Source organism: Aptenodytes forsteri, unplaced genomic scaffold (genome assembly GCF_000699145.1).
Source record: "Aptenodytes forsteri isolate BGI_AS27 unplaced genomic scaffold, ASM69914v1 Scaffold257, whole genome shotgun sequence".
Lineage (NCBI taxonomy): Eukaryota > Metazoa > Chordata > Aves > Sphenisciformes > Spheniscidae > Aptenodytes > Aptenodytes forsteri.
The window spans coordinates 9,574,778-9,594,918 of record NW_008795194.1 but is presented as its reverse complement, the minus strand read 5'-3'; the positions used below and the strand labels follow the sequence as shown (position 1 = coordinate 9,594,918).

General features: G+C 43.1%; 1 protein-coding gene across 2 annotated transcripts in view; it reads right to left on the bottom strand.

Moving 5' to 3' along the window:
• Positions 1–20,141, bottom strand: part of ADARB2 (adenosine deaminase, RNA specific B2 (inactive)) — a 118,254-nt gene that overhangs the window by 36,689 nt on the left and 61,424 nt on the right. The window contains exons 4-6 of one of the 2 annotated variants that reach the window (XM_009278644.1): positions 10,865–11,033; positions 10,022–10,046; positions 3,752–3,881 (exon numbers count right to left, since the gene is read on the bottom strand). In XM_009278644.1, coding sequence (XP_009276919.1) covers positions 3,752–3,881; positions 10,022–10,046; positions 10,865–11,033 — 324 coding nt within the window. Of the gene's footprint in view, positions 1–3,751; positions 3,904–10,021; positions 10,047–10,864; positions 11,034–20,141 lie in introns of both variants that reach the window. The other variant, XM_019471883.1, reaches the window with a different exon arrangement.

Below are 20,141 nucleotides of genomic sequence, written 5' to 3'. Positions count from 1 at the left end.
AGCTTCCTCTCCTACTTTCTTGGATTCTACCAGCTTCTCCCAAAGCATCAACTTCACTTGAATCTCTCCATAAGCTCTTCCAGTCTCCTGACCTACAGGCACCAAAAAAGAGTTAGAAAACCCCTCCTTGCTGAGAGCAGCCCTGGTCCAGCTGGGTTTAGCCTCTCTTTTAGAGCTGCCTAAGGATATATCAACAAACAAGTCAGCTCACCTCTGATCCAAGAAGGGCATCATTGCAAATCAATATGAGATTTTCTCTTTTTGTCCCTAATATCTTACTTTCCTGCATGAACCTGGCATGGGTGTGGGCTCCCTGGATCTCTCCTCTGCATTGCAGCTGTTCACATGAACCACGGTAAGGTCAGACTTTTACACATGCCGCTAACTTGGTACCCTGCACTATCCAGTAAGAAGTAAACTGGGTTTCAAGTGCATGCTAGCTTATCTCCTCCCTTACCAGAACAAAGCTCATAAGAAGGAAATGTGAGGCCTCCCTGAGGGTGCTGGGAAGACACGGTGGATAATAGGAAATTTTTGGAAGGAGATTTGAGAAGTGGATTTTACTCACTTCTTATATTGATAAAGGCTTATCATATTCCTTTGCAAAACCAGAAACCACACGGCGAGACACCGTTTTTAAATGTTAATGCATCTTTAGAGAATAATCAGTAACGTTTGATGGCTTGTGCTAGCTCTAGGAGAGGCTTCTTTGTTGTTTAAGAAATGAAACAGCATTCATCTGGAGTTTCTTGTCATTACTGGATGAAAGAAAGGTTATTTCTTTAGTAAAAAAAAAAAGAAAAGAGAAGATCTGAATGATAAACATTATAAAATACTTATCTTCCCAGATGTCTCTGGGATAATGTGAGCTAAAAGGAAATGCTTATCTCACTGAAGGACAGCTTTTGGCAACATGGTTTTTTATACAGTGCTAAATTATTTTAAGAGCACAGGACAAAGGTAGAGGGATCTCCTTAAAAGACTGAAATACAGACCAGATGTAGTGCCCATTTATGTCCTGCTATGGAATCACTGTGTAACCTTGGGTAAGCCACACGGTCCTTTCTGCCTCAGCTTCTGCATTGGGAGAATAATTGGTGTAACAACTGATATGAAAAGTATTTTTGTGACCACCTACAAGTTTATTGTATCAGTGTCAGTGTTGCGTGATTATGTATTTTTAAACACAGCTTCCTGTATGTACTGTTATCTGAAGAAGCATTCCCTCATTAGCTGGCAGATTTATGTGCTTTTTGAAGCAATCCATGAGCCAAGTATGGTTCACCTCTAGGGCTGGGTTCAGCTGCATATCAATAAGCAGCGCTGGCTGTCAGCTGCCCAAAGCACCCGCTTCCTCAGGCATAAAAGAGCAGAATCCATCCTGGATAGTCTTTGGTTGTTCTTGAGAACGGACCACATTTTAAAAATTACAGATTTTGGTGCTTCCAATTCTGATGTCAAGTAAGGGGTGCCCCGGGAAGGCTGCCTTCTGGAAAACATGAGGGCCTTTAACCAAATATAAAGACTTTTTAGATATCTCTTGATACACACATAAAGTGGGAGGCCAAAATCACTATTCATTTTTGATATTCATCGGCACTTCCTTTTTTATTTTTAATTTTGTTTTTAAGATGATGCTATGTCTCCTCATTTTATTACCTCATCAGGAATTTGTCAATTTGCTGTTTGCTTTTTAAACATTTACTTGCTTTTCTTCATTTTATAAACCCTGCTGACAGAATGTAGAAATCATGTCAGGTGAGGAAGTGTATTTCCGTCCTGAATAGGTGCATTCTGCTTTCTCGCCCCAGTGAGCTGCTGTTTCACACATGACAAAAAGATTCCAGTCTGGGGAGAATAATACCTAATCGTTAATAAATAACTTGTACAAATAAGAACCAGGAGTGAAACTACCGTCTGATGGATTTGCCTGTGAGGAAGTTAGGTCATTGTGTGACCTTGGATGATTAATTTTACATTCCTGTGTCTATGCTTCCTCCTCTATCCATTCTTCTGTCTTGCTTGCTTCACATTCAAGGTAGTCAGGGTAAGGACTATTTCTCATTATATGTACGTTTAGCAGCCAGCTCTATGGGTATTACAGCACTGTAAAATGCATGTATGAGAAGCAATACCCAAGGGCAGAGATAAGAGTGCACCTTGCGCATTGTGCATTGGATCATGGAGTGACAGACGTGTGATAACAAGCCACAGACCTCTCAAGTCCCCTGTCCCTTGTTGGGGCCATTGCTCAGAGCCCCGTCCAACCTGACCTTGAATGTTTCCAGGGATGGGGCATCCACCACCTCTCTGGGAAACCTGTTCAGTGTTTCACCATCCTCAGCGTAAAAAATTTCTTCCTTATAGCTAGTCTAAATCTACCCCCCGTTAGTTTAAAGCCATTCCCCCTTGTCCTGTCGCAACAGGCCCTGCTAAAAAGTTTGCTGCCATCTTTTTTATAAGCCCCCTTGAAGTACTGATAGGCTGCAATAAGGTCTCCCCAAACCCTTCTCTTCTCTAGGCTGAACAACCCCAACTCTCTCAGCCTTTCTTCAGAGGAGAGGTGTTCCATCCCCCTGATCATTTTTTTGACCCTCCTCTGGACCCGCTCCAACAGGTCCATGTCTTTCTTATGCTGAGGGCTCCAGAGCTGGACGCAGTACTCCAGGTGGGGTCTCCCCAGAGCAGAGTAGAGGGGCAGAATCACCTCCCTCGACCTGCTGCCCACGCTTCTTTTGATGCAGCCCAGGATACGGTTGGCCTTCTGGGCTGCGAGCGCACAGTGCTGGCTCCTGTCCAGCTTTTCATCCACCAGTACCCCCAAGTCCTTCTCGGCAGGGCTGCTCTCAATCCCTTCATCCCCCAGCCTGTATTGATGCTGGGCGTTGCCCCGACCCAGGTGCAGGACCTTGCACTTGGCCTTGTTAAACCTCATGAGGTTCACATGGGCCCACTTCTTGAGCTTGTCCAGGTCCCTCTGGATGGGTACCATATCATATTGTATCGTATTGTATTGTATCATATCATTGCTCTACCTCAGACTCCAGCCACTGCAACCTGGACAGCTCAGGTTTGGTGTAAATGCCGCCCTTCAACCCATATGTACTGCCTAAACCTTGAGAAAAGTCCATGCATCCCCAGCTGGAGACCTGATCCTCTGGTCCAGCCCATGGCCGTGGCTCCAAGTATCTCTTAGATCGTGAGGAACCTTCCCAAGGCATTTATTTACTGTTAGGGTTGCATTTCCTGCTAGGCTGTTGGGGATGTATTCCCTAGCATAGCCACTGAGCCTCAGGCACGCAGAGCAGTCTCCCACTGCCTTGCCCAGCTGTGATTTTCCCTGCACACCTTCCCCCAGTATGCGGGACAAAGCTCTGGTCACACAGACACACACCTGCCACACAGCTTGCAGTGTTTCTGCTCTTGAGTGAAACACATTTTCTGCAAGCAAACGAAGAAAGAGGCACGCAGAGCAGTCTCCCACTGCCTTGCCCAGCTGTGATTTTCCCTGCACCCCAGTACCCAGTATGCGGGACCAAGCACTGGTCGCACAGACACACACACAGCTTGCAGTGTTTCTGCTCTTGAGTGAAACACATTTTCTGCAAGAAACAGCAAAAAACGGACGCACTTGAGTGAAACACATTTTCTGCAAGCAAACGAAGAAAGAAAGGCTGATCTTAAAAAAAAAAAAAAAAGGAAAAAAACATGCAAAGGGGAAAAAGGAGAGGGAAGATATTTTTTTTCTTACAGTCGTTTGTGATTTCGTAGGGGGAGTTGAGGCGCGCGTCTCCGCAGGGTGAAGTGCTCACGTACAGATGGAACAGGATGTTCTCCCGCAGCCTGTAGCCTCCCTCTTTTAATCGCACGAAGATTGATCGCTCCCAGTCTTCTCGCCGTTTGCTATGATCACAAAAGAGGTTCCAGGTCATTTGTTACATGCCAAATCAGAAAATTTTCTGCTCTCTCTCTCTCTCTGTTTTTCTCCCTCTGTTTGTTTGTTTTTATTAGCACCTGGCATCATATATTTCGCCTGGTGACAACAAGAGAAAAACAATAAGCTTCTCCAAGTGAAGAAATGTGTGAAGAGGGTCAAAACTGTCAAAGTGCTTTTGGCTTGCTTACCTAGAATATATTCTAATAATAAAAGTGTGGATTTTTGAAGGGTAAATCTCCTTCCTTATGTGCACGGATGCATAAACACATTGATTTTAAAGAGGTTCTGGTGCATGAAGAAAGGAAAAGTTCTCTTAGGCTCTTATGTGAACAAATCAGCTCTGCTCATGACAGTGCTTAGGCACGTGTTTAAATCCCATTAACATCACTGCAACTGAGATGCGTGTTTATATGCTCCACTGAAAAGGGCCTCTAATGAAGCACCCAGATTTTACGACCCCTGCCAACCCTCCCTGCTCCCCAGGTGTTGCTTTTCTTCCCCATTCAACCAGAGCCACCTACGAGTGCTCCATCTAAGCCAGCAACATCTTCTTGGTCACTTGGCATTTTTGGAAATCAGAAGCCATCCTGAAAAGTGAGGACAAAACTTGTGCGGGCTTTTCTCAGCTGAGTTGAAAAAGATACTTATTAAGATGAAGCTTTTATCTTTGCAGTGGTTCAGCAGCTAGATGGGGACACAGCGCACATATTCCATTAGCGACAGCTGCCCGGGAGGCCAAACCCTCCCAGTCCTGCAGTTTGCAGCAATAGCTCACATTAAGGCTATGCTGCCGTGTGGTTCCTCAGATGATTTACATTTGGGAAGACATGGGTGATTTCTCTGACAGACAGCTGCCTCTAATACGTACATTTGGGTGATGGTCATGGTTATAATTTTGAAAGTGAAAATGTGATTAGTGAAATTATGATGAGACTCCTTTCCCTCTGAAGCCCTGGTCCTTCCCTCAAAAACTCAAGGGTCTTTTTGCAGGAATATCTCTGAACAGAATGGCACCTGCAGGTAATAATTTTCCTAGGAGGCTCTTAATAAGCCAGAATCCTACCTGTTTAATTCACTATAGGACAGCCCATTAACCAAGGCGATTTCTGCTGGTTTCTCTGTCTCCTGTTAGTGTAAACAAGGGTGCTTTCTACTCAGCCTCGGAGCAAGTCCTTGGCTTTAATCCAAGCTGCCTCTGCCTGTTTTCTCCCGGTGCAGCCTCTGTGCTATTGAAGCTGTTTGGCTGTCACTCTTCCATGGTTTGGGTGTTTTGTCATTTTTTGATGCCGGGATTGCGTTTGCTGTCAGGAGGAATTTACAGGCACATTAGCTCGCCTGTCAGGGACAGGGAGCCACACCGACTGCTGAGCCGGGGCTGCCACATGCAACTCCTTCATTTTCTGCTGGCTGTGGTGGAATTTCCCAACTGCACTAATTATATTATCACCCTGATACAAGCCTCTGAAATAATAAAATACCTGTAAGTCCTGCTGCTTGGACTTTAGAGCAATTGCAGTTAGTTTTAAATAATTCACTGCAAAATCAGCTGGGAGACTACAAAGCTGTGCAGTCCTAATGCCTGCTATTATTATGTTAGACCTCACCAAAGTGGGGGGCAGCTTGTAGTACTACAGTTGCTATGTAGGGTTGTAGCAGTCATTCTTTGGGCTGGATTTCAGTTCACAGTAATCAGCACCCATCCTGTTTTTACTGGTTATTGTTTTTCACTGATTAACCTTGCTCTCTTCCCTCTCCCTGAGTACCAAGAAGGGTCTGGAACCAGTGTGGCTGATGGGTTGGGTGATAAAGACAGCTGCTCTAAAAATAGATGGCAGGGATGGAGGGCAAGGCAGCTTGACTCTTCCTCCAGGAGGCTGAGATCCTCCGTATCACATATGGTCCTGACCTGCCTTTGGGATGGTTTTCTGGGGGCTGAACTCAAACATGAGATTCATCCCTGCATAGTGGTTGAATAGGTATAATAACAAAACTCTGAGAATATTGTTATAAAAGAGTTTGGGATGCAATATCATCTACGGTGACTTTGCAGAAAGTCTTGTCTTAGGGAATTTCAAACCTCAGGGGGATGCAGGTACCTTGTAAAACTGGGCCAAGTGGAGCATGAGATGCATTTCTGCAAAGTCACTTCTCCCCCAGCAACCTGTACACTTCTGCCTTCCCTCTGGGATAGTCATTTTGAGCTGTGATGGGGAGAATGAGTTTGCAGTAGCAGGCCTTTGCAATGCCACTTTGCACAGCCATACACACCTGTACAAAGCAATGAAGAGAGAAGCCCACAGTGAGCCCACAAATGTCATTCATTATTAGAGTCATTTCCACATGCTGGCAGAGAGCCAATTCTGGCTAAAAGAGCAGAATTTGTCCCTAGACCTTTGCCTGTTATGAATTTCTGTGGGAGAGTTAGGATTTGAGACTGATTCAAGAGGAACATTTAAGAATATGCTAAATTCTAATCTTGTGCTTAAGTTCATTATTTAGCATAACACATGCATATGTCTTGAGCTGACTTCAAGAAGATTTAAGCACGTACTTATGATTTCATATATGCAAAGTGTTTTGCTGAAACAAGGCCTTACTCTCTAAAAGAGAAGCAGAGGAGCTGTTTTTATCATGTAAATGTATGTACGGGAAGTTTCTAGTACTATATGCTACAGCATGGCATCCTAGAGAAACTAACAGGAGGCTTAAAATGGAAGGAGCTGTGTCCATTGAGAGGCTAGTGGGACAAAAGTAAGAAATTGTAAATGTATAACAAGCAGCTGGTTTTCCTGGAAAAAAACTTAACTGGGCTGGATGAAGACTATTCCTTGGTTTTTATGTATAAAATAAGCAGTGGTTTACCTCTGACTCGCTGGAAGAACTTAGCTTCTTGTAAAATCATCCCTCCGGCACCTGCAGGGCCACTACAGCAGCAAGACTGCTATGGTGCTGATTTGTTTTAAGAATAGGCTATTAGTTTTATTTTTCTTTAAAAAAGAAGAGTTGGATTTTCTTTTCTTCCCTATTGGCCAGTTGGTATAAATAATGCCACTGAAATCAATGTGAATTTTGCTGCCATCATTGCAAGAGAATCAGACTATCGTATTTGTGTACTTTTTGACGGTGATTTTTAGAAAAAGCTTCTCAAAAGGTCTTTCTTGTCCTTCTTTTGTACATCAGAAAATTTTTGTCTTTTCATCTTTTTTGTGAGTCTTGAGAGAACTGGAGGATTATGGTTGTCATAAAAATGAAATCTGGGAGGGCTAAGGCTTTTAATCAGACTGGTTAGAAGCTGCCAGCTTTTAGTTGTGCTTTTAGCTTTTATTTAACTCAAGCTCTAGACAATGAATTGTTGAAAGTTTCCTTTTGAAGTATTTGTCACTCTTGCTTCTTAGAGAGGATAAAGTTCCCGTTCTGGAACTCTCTTTCCCAAGAAAAGTCAGGAAAGTCACACCTCTAACATTTAGCAATATGAAGAGAAGGAAAAAAAATGTAATTTACATATTGCTGCAACTTTGGCTTATGGATGAGATTGTTCTACAGTTTAAATATCTGAAGCAGTCACCCTATGCTCTCTTTATAGAAATGGAAAAAATTTGCCCCAGTACATGGCAATTCATCTCAGACACAATAGATACTTGAATAGGTCTGCTGAGTCCCACTCCAGAGATGCCCATCCACTGGTGATAAAAGGAGCTTTGGGGATCTAGTTCACACTTGACTGGCTTTTAGACATCTCAAGTAACGTGTCAACTCAGTGCATCCATCTCTCCTGGCCATTAATTATCTATCCTGGCCCTTGCTTTCTCCAGCCTGCTTGTCCCTGCTCTCTGAAGCCTTCATGCTACACTCAGGCAAGTACATGTTTTGCTTTCACTGAGGTCAATGGCAGTAGTTGTAAATTCTGGAAAAGTGGTTCCTTTTCAAGGACAGCATTATATAGAAAAAAAATTCTTGTGCTAGAAGTTCCTGAAGTTTGAAATCCAGCTGCAGAGATCAATTTGAGCAGGTAGACTTGGTGGGAGGAAGATACGTGGAAAATAGGGAATACTCTCCACAGAACAAACTTGCCTGTTCCATAGGGAGGAATGGAAAGTTTAAGCTCTTTGAGGCAAGAACTATGCTTTCATTCTTTTTTTGGGTTAGGGAATCATATTTTTGGTCTCGGTTCATATACGACTTTGTACAACAGATTCCTGATCTGGGAGAGAACTTTAATTTGTGCTAGGCTAATGCAAATGCATAACAACGTAGAAACCATGTTTGTGTTTCCCCCAAGCCTGAGGAGCTGGTGTGCAGGGAGTCCCAGTGGAGCTGAGTTAACATGTCTGTCCTAAAAAATGTGTCCTTTTACCTATGTGGTAGCACCATGCGATTTCTCTGCCAGTGAGAGTTGTCTCTCTTTTTCTAGAGAAAAAGGGTAAATCTGACTGCAATGTGCACAAAATGTGTTTGTCATTTCATTTTGAGCACCCCCATTTGCTCGCCATATGACAAAGCTCCCAACAATGGCATAAAACTGAGTGTAGCAATAAATACTAGAATTGAAGAATATATTAAACACACAGGTTTGCTTCCCCATGGACTATAAGAAAGCAAAATCTGATTTGACAATATCTCCAGCTCTGTCTTGCAAAGGTGCTTAGCCTTGACAATTTTGGTTGAGATTTTTATCGTGTGTGCTGGTCAGGGAAGAAGTGGTGTCTGCTCTTGGCTGAACACAGAGTGATTTGAAGTTATTGCGAACAGAGCTTGTGCTGCACTGAGGATTCTCTTAACAAAAGACTGTTAACATTGATCCAAATAAAATAATAATATGACTGAACATGTTAGGGAGGTGGATCAATACAATAGTTTAAGATACATTGGTAGCACTTGTTTCCCAAGAGACCGTAGCACAAAGCAAGTACTAAGGCTGCTACACTGCTGAAAACATAATCATTTAATATAAACTTGAAAGCAATTCAGATTGAAATAGAGAGAATATTGTTTTTGATTAAACCATTCAAGGCTCTTGTCCCCCTTTGTTAGTCAAGCTCATCTACTCAATATACTCTCTTGCCTTCAACCCCAGCCTGAAGTGAAAATAACCATTATTCCTATTACCGCTGCTTTGGTGCAACAGTATCATAGGTGCTCACAAGAACACACAATCCTGCTCAGGTTAATCCTTGTGTCTGTGACCTGATGCAAAACCTTCTGAAGTCAAAGGGAGTTTTTGCACTGAAGTTAATGGCCTTCAGATGAAGTTATGTGAAAATGTAAGCAAGGATGGAGGGCAGAAGAATGATCTATAGATAAAGGGGGTTTTGTTTGTTTTCTTTCCTTGCTTCATTCCTTGGTTCCTTCCATATAATAAATGCCTCCTCAGCTTCACTTCTGCTCAGCTTTCATAGGATCATAGGATAATTCAGGCTGGAAAAGACCTCAGGTCTCTAGCACAACCTCCCACTCAGAGCCGTTTGCCAGGTTGCTCAGTGTTTTATCCACTCAGATTTCGAAAACCTCCAAGACAGGAGGGAGACTGTACAAGCCTGCTGGGTGACCTGTTCCACTACTTGCCTATTTCCACAGGGACAGTGTGTCCTAATATTCAGACTGAGCTTCTCTTGTTTCAGTGTGAGCCTGTTGTCTGTCATCTTCTTCACCTTGGTAAAGATGCCAGATCCATTGTATTGTTGACATATGCTCTGCTGGGTCCGCCATCCCACCTCCAGGCTGACCAGGCCCAGCTCCCTCAGCCCCTCCGCACAGGCCAAGTGCTCTGGCCCCTGAGCATCCAGGTGGCCTCTGCTGAACCTGCTTCTGGTGATGTCCTTCCTGTATTGGGGGACCCAAAACTGCACATGGTATTGTAGATGTGGTCAATGAGTGCTGAGTAGTGGGGGATGATCACATCCCTTGACTGACTCTTCATACAGCCTGGGATCCTGTTGACCCTCTTTGCTGCCAGGCACACTACTGTGTCACATTCAGCTTGCTGTTTGCCTACAAACTTTGTGCCTTTTCAGCAGAGCTTCTCCCCAGCCAATAAGGCTACAGACTGTGTTGCTGCAGGTCATTCTTTCCTCCTCAGCGTGGGACTTTCTGTTTGTCCTTGTTGAGTTTTCTGTCAAAGTTCCTGCTGGCCCAGTCCTCCAGCCTGTCTGGATGGCAGTCCAGCCCTCAAGCATATTGACTGGTCCTCCCCACAATTTGGTGTCCTCTGCAAAGCTTATAAGCAAGCACTACATAGCCTTTTCCAGATTGTTGATAGTCATGATTAGCGAGGTCTCAGGATAGACCTCTGCGGTACCCTACTTGTTACCAGCTTCCAGGCAGTGTATGACCCATTAACTATTTAAATGGTAACAAGGTGGGTTTGGCTGAAGACGGAAACAATAATTTCTCTGTAATGACTCTACATGCTATAACATTTTAAAACATCATAAAGAAGGAGTGAGTGATAGCATCTTGCACTTTGGCACAAAGTTTACTGTACTGTTAACACTCATTGGTTGTCTAGTGAGTCAATGAAGGCATTAATGATCAATAAATCACTTCCTAGAGATATTTCAGCAGCAGCAAGGAAGACAGAAAAATGTCTGCAGTGAGCAAAATGACCCCCTTTCAGTCCCTGGCCAATGAATGATGCTAATAAGCCTGCACGTAAAGATTTGTACAAAATCATCAGGCTTCATAAACCCAACTTTATGAGTCATATCTAATAGCTACTGAAAGAAAATCAGCTGAAGTAAAGGAGCTCATGACCCAACACTGTAGACTATCTAACTCTCTCAATTTTTTCTGTGCAGTGTATTGGTCCTTCATCAGCCAAAGGCTCAAAAACAACAACATAAAGAAACAAATAGTTCAAATGCTCGGAGGATGGATCTGTTCTACTGAAGGCCATATAACATTCCCTAAGCATCAACAGAATTCAGTTACCTTAAGTGTAGCTCCAGCTGTGAGTAGAGGAAGTGAACAAATGCCCTTCTTGCCACAATTTCTGCATGGCAGTCGTTGACTGCAAGCCCTTGGTCATTAATGTATTCCCCATTTATACATTTGGTACCCGATGACAGCACAATAACCTGAGCTTGCCTGATGTCCAAACCTGTAGGAAGAAAAACAAAAGGGTTGTGAAATTGCCGGGGGTGAGTACGATATCATAATTATTAAAGATCTCACAGCCCACGCTTTGATGTGGCAGCCCAGACAGTCCTAATGTGATGCTTGTAAAAGTGATGATATGGCCTTTGGAATATGCAGGTATCTCACATCTCTGTGTTATTAGAATAATAAGAGCTCTATTTCAGTCTTGCTGCTAATTCCAAGATAAAAGCTTGCCACGAATTTTACTTGTTAAATCAATAACTGCATCATAGGAGAGCACATGCTGTAGGGAGGTAATAAAGATCTCCTGCAGTGCTGATAAATAGCCAGGTTTTTATGAGCTGTTGAAGACATTTTCTGGTGGGAACACACACTCCCTGTAATGTTAGGTTTCATTGCTGTTGCACTATAAGTACTAAATAAAATGCAAATAACACTTCTGGAGCTGCTCTTTAAAAATCTCGGAGAACAAACAGATCTGACTTTCAGTCCTGTTTCCTTTTTGTTTCTCCAAGAGCAGCTACATTGGTGCCTTTTCCACTGTGGTCCCAGGGATGGAGCATTCATCACTGAGAGCAGCTTTGTTCCTCCATTGCCTCTCCAGATAATGGTGATGGCAACTGAAAGACATGCCTTTCTTGGTCCAGATAGACACTTTCTAGGATTAAATCCTCGTTTCCTTGGAGTCAGTGGCAAAATGCTTACAGACTTCAACAAGGTTTCGCTCTAAAATGTAGCTCATTCAGCCCTGTGGACAATTTCAAAGAACAGTTAAGAATGAACTGAGCCCAAACTGAAATCACCTATTGAACAGCACATTTCAGGACACATCTCTCTGAATACCAAAGAACAGGGGAACAACTCTTAGGATAAAGGACTTTTCTGGCTGACAGGTGCTTCCTCTAGATGTGATGAAGTAGCCTAAGAGTGTTAGACTGTGTTTGACAGTTGTACATGACTGCGTGTAGGCAAACACATGTACAGTATAGCAAGTCAGACTGCTGGTGTTGGCATGGTTGTGCCCATGTAGTGTCACCTGAGATGCCCTCGGTGCCCTGCCTAACCTCTGGTTGTTGCTCCAGGAAGGTGGGGGTGTCCAGGGGGTGCTGTGCTCTCCTCACATGTCTCACATGGACATCCATAAGGTGGCTCAGCGGAAATGGATGCCTATGTTTAAGCAACCGAATCAAGCCCTCAAAGTCTGATGAGTCATTGACTAAGACAGGCCTGAGGCTGCAAGTACCCATAGGGGGAATGGAAACAATCTCACCATGGGCCATGGTGATGCTGTTTCTATGATGTTACTTTAGCTGTAGAAAAGCTTTAGGAATTATTTTATAGAGTCAGCAATATTATTTTTTTCTTATGATGAAGCTTATTGAGTCGTAGAAAAAACAAGAAATTGCAGAGATTTTCTGAGTTGGAAGCACCATGCTTGGGGCCATGTTCCCTCGTAAGATCCATTGGTGTGATATGAGAAAACAGCTGAATGGAGAAGGAAAGTATATTTTAAACATAAAGGGCTGGTGCTGTCAGTGATGTCCTAGTTTGTAAATAGGACCAATAATACTTCATAATCTCCACACATCCACTAGTGGTGGATGACATGCTACAGCACTGTTGCCATGCTTAATGTATATAATAGCAAATGATACCAAAGTTATCTCATGCCTATATCAAAATGATAGCTACATCAGTAGCTCAAAAGGTTTAGTAGTATTGTGGCATTGCAGCATTGTGACATTTGTAGGAGAGGTATAATTGTGAAAAATTCAGTTAATCACACCTGACCCCCAGTTATAACAGTCTCAGACAGAAGTTGTTCTAGGTACTAGTGACAAAGCAGTTATAACAGTCTCAGACAGAAGTTGTTGTAGGTACTAGTGACATCACTAGCGACATACACATCACTGTATGCCTGTGCCAGAAGTTTAATCTCTATTTGTTACTAGAAATGTGGCTCTAACAGAGTGCTTGGGAGTATTAAAAAAAAAAAAGAAAGAGCTGGCAATCTAGAAAAGCTGAGAGGTGAAGATGAGAGCACGTGGGAGAATGCAGTGGAGAAATGCAATTACAAAATGTTTGTGTTTATTCCAGCTTTATTACTAGATGAAAAGTTGAGGTGGACAAATGGCTCCTTCCCTTCAAAGAAAGGTATTTATACTCTGTACATTAGAATTGCTTTCATGTCACTTTGCTTTAGGGTCACTGCTTTCATGAGAAAAATAATAGGTCTCTTAGATCAGACACATGGCCATCTAGCTAACTGTATCCTTCACATGGACTAACACCAAACATTTCATGAGGCGCTGCCTGCAACAGAGGTGTTTGAATCCCACTCAGCATCTCAAGAAGTAGCGTGTACTTTCCTGAACAGTATATAGTATTTTCCTTGGCTGGAAGGTTCATGATAAGAACCAGCTATTTTTTGGTTCTATGTTATTTATTTTCCAATGTACACAGAGTTTTATTTTCCTCAGCACAGCAGAAGTACACCAGCAAGAGGCAACTCCCTCATTCAGAAATGCATGAGCTTCTCCATCTGCCATCCTGCACCTGAGGACCTCCGTCAATACTCATTCTCAGGGCAGTGAGACCAACTGCTTCCTTCTCCTTACATTAGCATACCCCTAATGTGCCTCCCTGTCTCCCCCTTCACCTCTTGGTCAAAGCACTAGGCTCTGCCGATACAGAGCAAACCACCTGGGGAAGCCATCCTCTCCAGGCGCTATACCTTAACTCACTCCTCCCAATCAGTCCAGTGCGTGGTGTGATGCCTTTTATTATTTCAATAATTTTATCCATAAATAAGCTTAACTCTTTCTCTTTTCTAACATGAGTGTAAGATTATGAATGCACCCAGGATTTTCTCTGAGGTCTGGATTTCTTAAGAAATTAAACACAAAGGCACCCAACACCTATTGATGCAGCAATAGTACGAATGCCTCTGATGATGTTTGCTATCACAATGTCCACCCGTACAGTAATAGCAAGTGTGCTTGGGATGTTAATTTTTGGGTGAATTAACTCCATATGTTGGCTTTCAGTGATATGGGGCCCCAGTAGGTAGTCACGTGTGGTCACAGCCTGGGGTGTCTGCCAGTCCTGGCAAGCTGTACGTGTTTGCAGAACATCACTTAGATGTTGCCCAGGGCTGGAGGCAATGGTTTCCAAGAATTTGCAGAACTGGTCTGAGTGTTAAACATTAAAAGTCTCCATGTATTTTGCATTTGCAATGGCAGAAAATAATCCATGTTCCTCTATGCTCAGAAATACCCAAGAGTTATGTCTCACTGCTATGGCACTCAGAAACACAGGTGTACATGACTTATGCATTAGCTGTGAAATATTTACACCTCACTGGGGAGCCAAATGGGGAAAGTGATCTGTGACCAACGCAGCACCGTTCAACGCTGCATGTGAGGGCACCCAGCATGATAAGAAATGCTTCCAACAACCTGACAGTTGCCCGATGTGTTCAGGAGCATATATGCTAACAGATTCTCCTCTTGGATGCCTTGTTTTGTACATACATAGAGTTGGAGGTTTATCCCCTGTGAAATGCTTGATATTATTTCCAGTGAACATAGGAGGAATTTATCTCTGAGAATAAGACACGTGATGCCTAGTTGATGAAGGCAAATTTTAACATTGACTGATCACATTGGCATTTCAGGCAGCATTTCCAACTCTTGAGCCTAGATACTTGCTGCAGTGATTCAGAATTAATAGGCACTTCTGTACATTTGTATATTTTGCATAAAACCCAGCCACTGCTAACTCTTGTTATTAATGTTTACTTCCTGTTTTATTTTGCCTGCAGAATACTTCAAATTTCTCAAGTGATTTCTATTTACGAATGTCAAGCTGCCTCCTAAACATTGACTAATTTAACCTCAGAAGTGTGGCAGATCTAGACCGAGCACATCATCAGGTTGTGCCTAGGAAAGCTACAGCGTTGGGTGTGTCAAAATCCTAAACTAGCACTAACCGGGCACCATCAGTCGTATGCCACCTTTCCTGCTTCGGGGTGTACAGCAGGGTATGATCCTAGATAAGAATTGCTCTTGGCAAGAACCATGTTCTTACTGAGGGGAGTCAATCTCAGATGAAAGACCCAGGGGTCTATCTGTGTTTGTCATTTGACAAGCAAGAAGAAATGGGCTACATTATTATGACCTTAACTCCTGACCCACCGATTGTCAGAGTTCATGAGGCATTTCTTTCCCTCGCTGTCTTCTGTGAAGTAATGTTTGAGGAGACATTAGGTTAAAAGTAACTAGCGAACGATTTATAACAGGCACCTGCATTAGGTTTCTATTATTTGCCTAAAGAGTCCTAATAGTTTTCAATTTGAAAAGGAAATGGAGCAGGGGAAAGGAAATTGGGGAGCTGTGTCAGCATACCGGCCGGGTCCTGGCTAACTCCGTCTTGACGTGATGGGAACAGCTGGGAGAGAGGGAAGGGGATTCGCCATGTTTTATTTTCAAAAATTCTGCCAATTAATTAGTTGTATTATAGAACAAAAATGTACCCATAAATGACTCACTGTCTTTGATCACAGATTCAGTCTAATGACCTGGTGAGGTAATCAGCCTTTCTCGTGCTCTGCTGAAAGCCTGCCTCCCCCCGCCACGGGGTCCAGCCGGCAGGGTCTCCTCTCACAGCCAGGCAGGGGGGACTTCGACCCTGCTAATGTTCATTTTTTGTGTGTCAGTGATAGTCCAGACTTTCACGTCATAGCTGAGCCGTTGAAAAGAAAATGGGTTTTATTATAAGCCATTTTCAGTTTGCTGACATCAGCGGTGGGATTCATTTCAGCTATTCTGGATAACTAGAGTTTAGATGTCTGTAGCTGAGCTAATTGCTGTAGCCTCTCTTTATAGTCAATGGAGAGGAACTTTCCTGGGAGATGATTCATCTGGCCTGTTTTAGTTATTTGCTTTTGTATAGTCTGAATTACACCTCAATATTGCCGGCTTCTCTTCATGAACTCTGAAGACCTGTAGACAGCAGGCAGAACTACAGCTTTCTACACTGCAGGCAGCTGCTTGTGGGAAGATTTCTCTTATTGTAAGTAACCAAATACCACGTGCAAATCAAAACTCCTCAAATCATAAGATGGCAAGCAGAGCAAATGTAGTGCCTGATGTTTTTTTCCTGATGTTTAAGCTTTTTGAGGTAATTTTTTCAGTTTTTTCCCCACAACAATTAGGGATAATTGTATTAAAGCTAATATATTCATGGGTGGTCATATTGCCTCGGGCTGGGCTATTACACACATAAAGCAAACAGTGCTGTCTTCCCTACATGATCTCCCAAAACATCAGTCCTGCAGCCACAAAGCTTGCAATAGAAATGATTCAGAAAGATGCTGACAGAAGAGACAGTAAGCAAGAAAAAATATGAAGGTTTGCTCAGCAGATAAGTTGGATATGGAGAACTGGCTGACATCTTATGGACTACAGTTATGAGCTGTGCTTTTAAGTCAGTCAGTCAGTCGTGTCCATAAACGCAAACTGTCTACACCCATCTGCTTCGAGACACAGCTGTACCAATAAAACCAGAGAGTTTTGGCTAGTTTAATCAATGTTTCTACTGACTTTAATAGAGTTACTCTCACTTCTAGTGTGCTATGATCATTAAGAACTTCCATAATACAGAATTCATAGCCCTGCGTATTTATGTGTTGAAAAAGGAAAATCACTAGGTAATTGCAAGAGGTGTTGACTGTTACGTGCAATCAGAAAACTGCGTTTGCTGACACGAAATCTGAATCGCACAGGCTCTATATCGGAGAACTTCTGTGGAATTCAGTGGCTTAATTCACATTGAACAGGATGGAGATGGAGTTTGCAACTGCTAATGCCAGCATACAACTGGGATCACACTTTGCCTTCTCAGCAGCTGTCGCAACACGTAGAGAAACACCAGTCAGTATGCAAGCACCTATTTCGCTGCATGTTTTAGACCCTGCTAGTGGTAATGAAATCTATCTCCTTTTTCAACATGACACTGTGAAGACAACTCACTGCTTGGAATATATTCATTTTAAATTAGAAAAAGTAATCAGAAAAATCATGTTTGATTAATTAAAAAAACTCCACCTCTTTTATTGGGTTGGAGACAACTGACACAAAATCCTATGCGGTAAAAAGGAAAGCCAGAAATAATGATAGTGTAACATCAGCCTTTGTGAATAATTCAGGGGGTACAATTTAATGTTGTTTCAAATGGTGCTGCTTCTCTCTCTGATAAGCAATAATTTTATGCTCTTTCTTTACCTTTTTTAACAAATCAGTCAAAAGCATTGCCTATTGTTATCTGCAAAAAAGTGTATTTGGAATAATTTTCAAGGCAGCTTAATAGAGCTCTGATCACAGAGGAGGGGTTTTTGGTACAACTGACACAAAATCCTATGCGGTAAAAAGGAAAGCCAGAAATAATGATAGTGTAACATCAGCCTTTGTGAATAATTCAGGGGGTACAATTTAATGTTGTTTCAAATGGTGCTGCTTCTCTCTCTGATAAGCAATAATTTTATGCTCTTTCTTTACCTTTTTTAACAAATCAGTCAAAAGCATTGCCTATTGTTATCTGCAAAAAAGTGTATTTGGAATAATTTTCAAGGCAGCTTAATAGAGCTCTGATCACAGAGGAGGTTGTTTTTTGGTTTTTTGTTTTTTTTTTTTTTGATACCCTCTACTCATAGCTGAATAAGTTCAGGTTTCCATTTCAGGTTTGTTTAGGGAAAGGAAAATGTCTTGATGCTACATAGCACTGACAAGTCCTACATTATTTTCTGTTATCTTCTTCCCTGGCAGCTCTACCACATCCTTAGGATGGCTTTAATTTTGTAATAAGAGGCGGTCAAGACATGAAAGGGCAGTGATGCTGGAAAAGCTGCCTGTGGGGACATGCTGTGGGCACAGTCCTGTGCCCCACTGCCCCAAGGCAGGTCCCCGAGCTGGTGCAGAGCCCTGTGGGGGACTGCACCGCCAGGCTGCGGGCTGTGCTCGCCGCCCTGGGCATGGGCAATGTCCCACGCAAAATACTTCTGCAAAAGAGGCAAATAGCTCTTCTCCCCATCTCCTCCTTGAAAAAAAAGCTGGAAAAGGACATGTTTCTCTGAAAAGGAGTTGAAACAGTTGTCCCTGTTTGTTAATGCTTGCGCAGGGGTAGGTCTATGGTTAGAAGTGAGGGATCCGTTTACCCAGGTCCGTCAGCCTGGGCTCCCTCTATTTGCCCCATAACTTGGTGATGCATCTACAACCCACTCTTTTCTGAGGTTTCAAGAGGAGTGAAATCAAGATGCATGTGTGAGGAGGGAGCTGAGGATCGAGGGACTGGTGTTTGTGGCATGGTGTACCCTGCCCTTCAGTTTCAATGTAGAATATGCACTCCTGACACAGGGAGCTCTGCTGTCTCCAGCTCTGCACGGAGATCAAAACCACACTCGCGACTCCAAAAAAAATTAATATGTAGCCATAAGAGAATAATTGCCTGTGTATGGCAGGCATGATTAACAGTATGCATATAGCTATTAACAGTATGCATTTATCTGCCAGCCATAAAGACTCTGCTGCAGCTCATTTTTTTCCCCTCCATTTTCTGCTGTACCAGTGGTGGTGATTGTGATCATTTTAGTGACAAACGGGAGCCTGGGACTTCAGTGAGCATCTTGGCTGTATCCCATAGCTCGCAATTGGGTGTCCCGAGGAGCAGCCCTGAGGTGGATGGGAGCAGCTGATGTGAAGAAGCGGCTGACCAAAAAACTGGGAAGGAAGAAGCGTGTTAAGGGCTTATGAAATGTAATAGCAGAAGTCTGAACAGAGGGCAAATACATAGCTAGCAAATATTAGGAATAAAGAAGTTGCGAGCAGTGAGGTTAAAGATATTTAGGGGTATAAATGGAACGTAATGCTGGAGTTGCGCAGGGATTTCTTTTCCTGACGTCAAACTGTGAGTTATGTGAAAATGAATATATTGTATTTCTGTAGAAAGAGAGGGTGTAGAGGGAGCCTCTGAAAGCCTCGTATTTTCTTCCTTTATTAATGTGTTGGGTAATCCTGCCTCTGACTGCGCTGCCTGGGGAAGGCTATTCTCTGCAGTGCTCTTCATCTTCGTCAGTGAACGAGCAGGGGCAGAGGTGCAGTCCTCTCTACCCTGATCTCTGATCCCTCTGTGCAGGGTATTGTCTGAGAGTGGCTGTGGCTCTCCTTTCACAGCCAGGCACAGTAAACTTCCCCCAATACCACGGGGTGTTTCTTTGTGAACAAATTCCAAATTCAGTTCCTCTGGAAGAAAAATCCCTTTCCAACACAAGGCAGTTTTGAACGGCTCGATCACATCATTGGATGCCTGAAAAAGGACTCTTGCACTAATCCATTTTGCAAGATGTTCCTATGCAGGTCTTTCCAGTAAGTCTCATTCACAGGGAGAATTTCCCAGCCCAGAAAAGAATGGAGAGGATGTTGCCAAAGTGGAGGTGAATCAGAAAACAGGGGAGAAACTGTTGAGGGCTGCAGAGGAGAGTGACCCAGCAGGAAAGAGTACAAAAATTAAATATGTAAACCTTTGTTAAGAGGCACCTATGAAAGTGGTATAAGTGCCTCTGAGTACCTGAAGGGTGCAAACCCCAAGGAGACAGGTGGGTACTAAATGGGCAACTTAGGGCAGTGTAACTGAGGACCTGGGATGAAATCACAGAAAATAAAAGTCAGGCTGAATAACTGGTGAGAATTATTAACAATGAGATCTGTTAGACTAGAATGGTCTCCCAAGGTAGTGTTGAAAGCCCCATTGCTAATTGATTAATTTAAATCTAGACCGGAAAAAGCACTCAGGAACGCACCACAGGGAACAATCTTGCGCTTGCAGGGAAATGGATTGGATGACCTAGTGGTCTTTCTCAGTTCTAATTTCTATGGTCCATTTCTCTCCTCCCCTTAGCGGACGGAAAGGATGAAATCCCATCAGCTTTGCTTCTGAGGGGTGTGGAAGGAGATGGTACTGTGCTTGCAAGCACCAGTGCCCTTTGCCTTCCCTTCCCTTCCCTTCCCTTCCCTTCCCTTCCCTTCCCTTCCCTTCCCTTCCCTTCCCTTCCCTT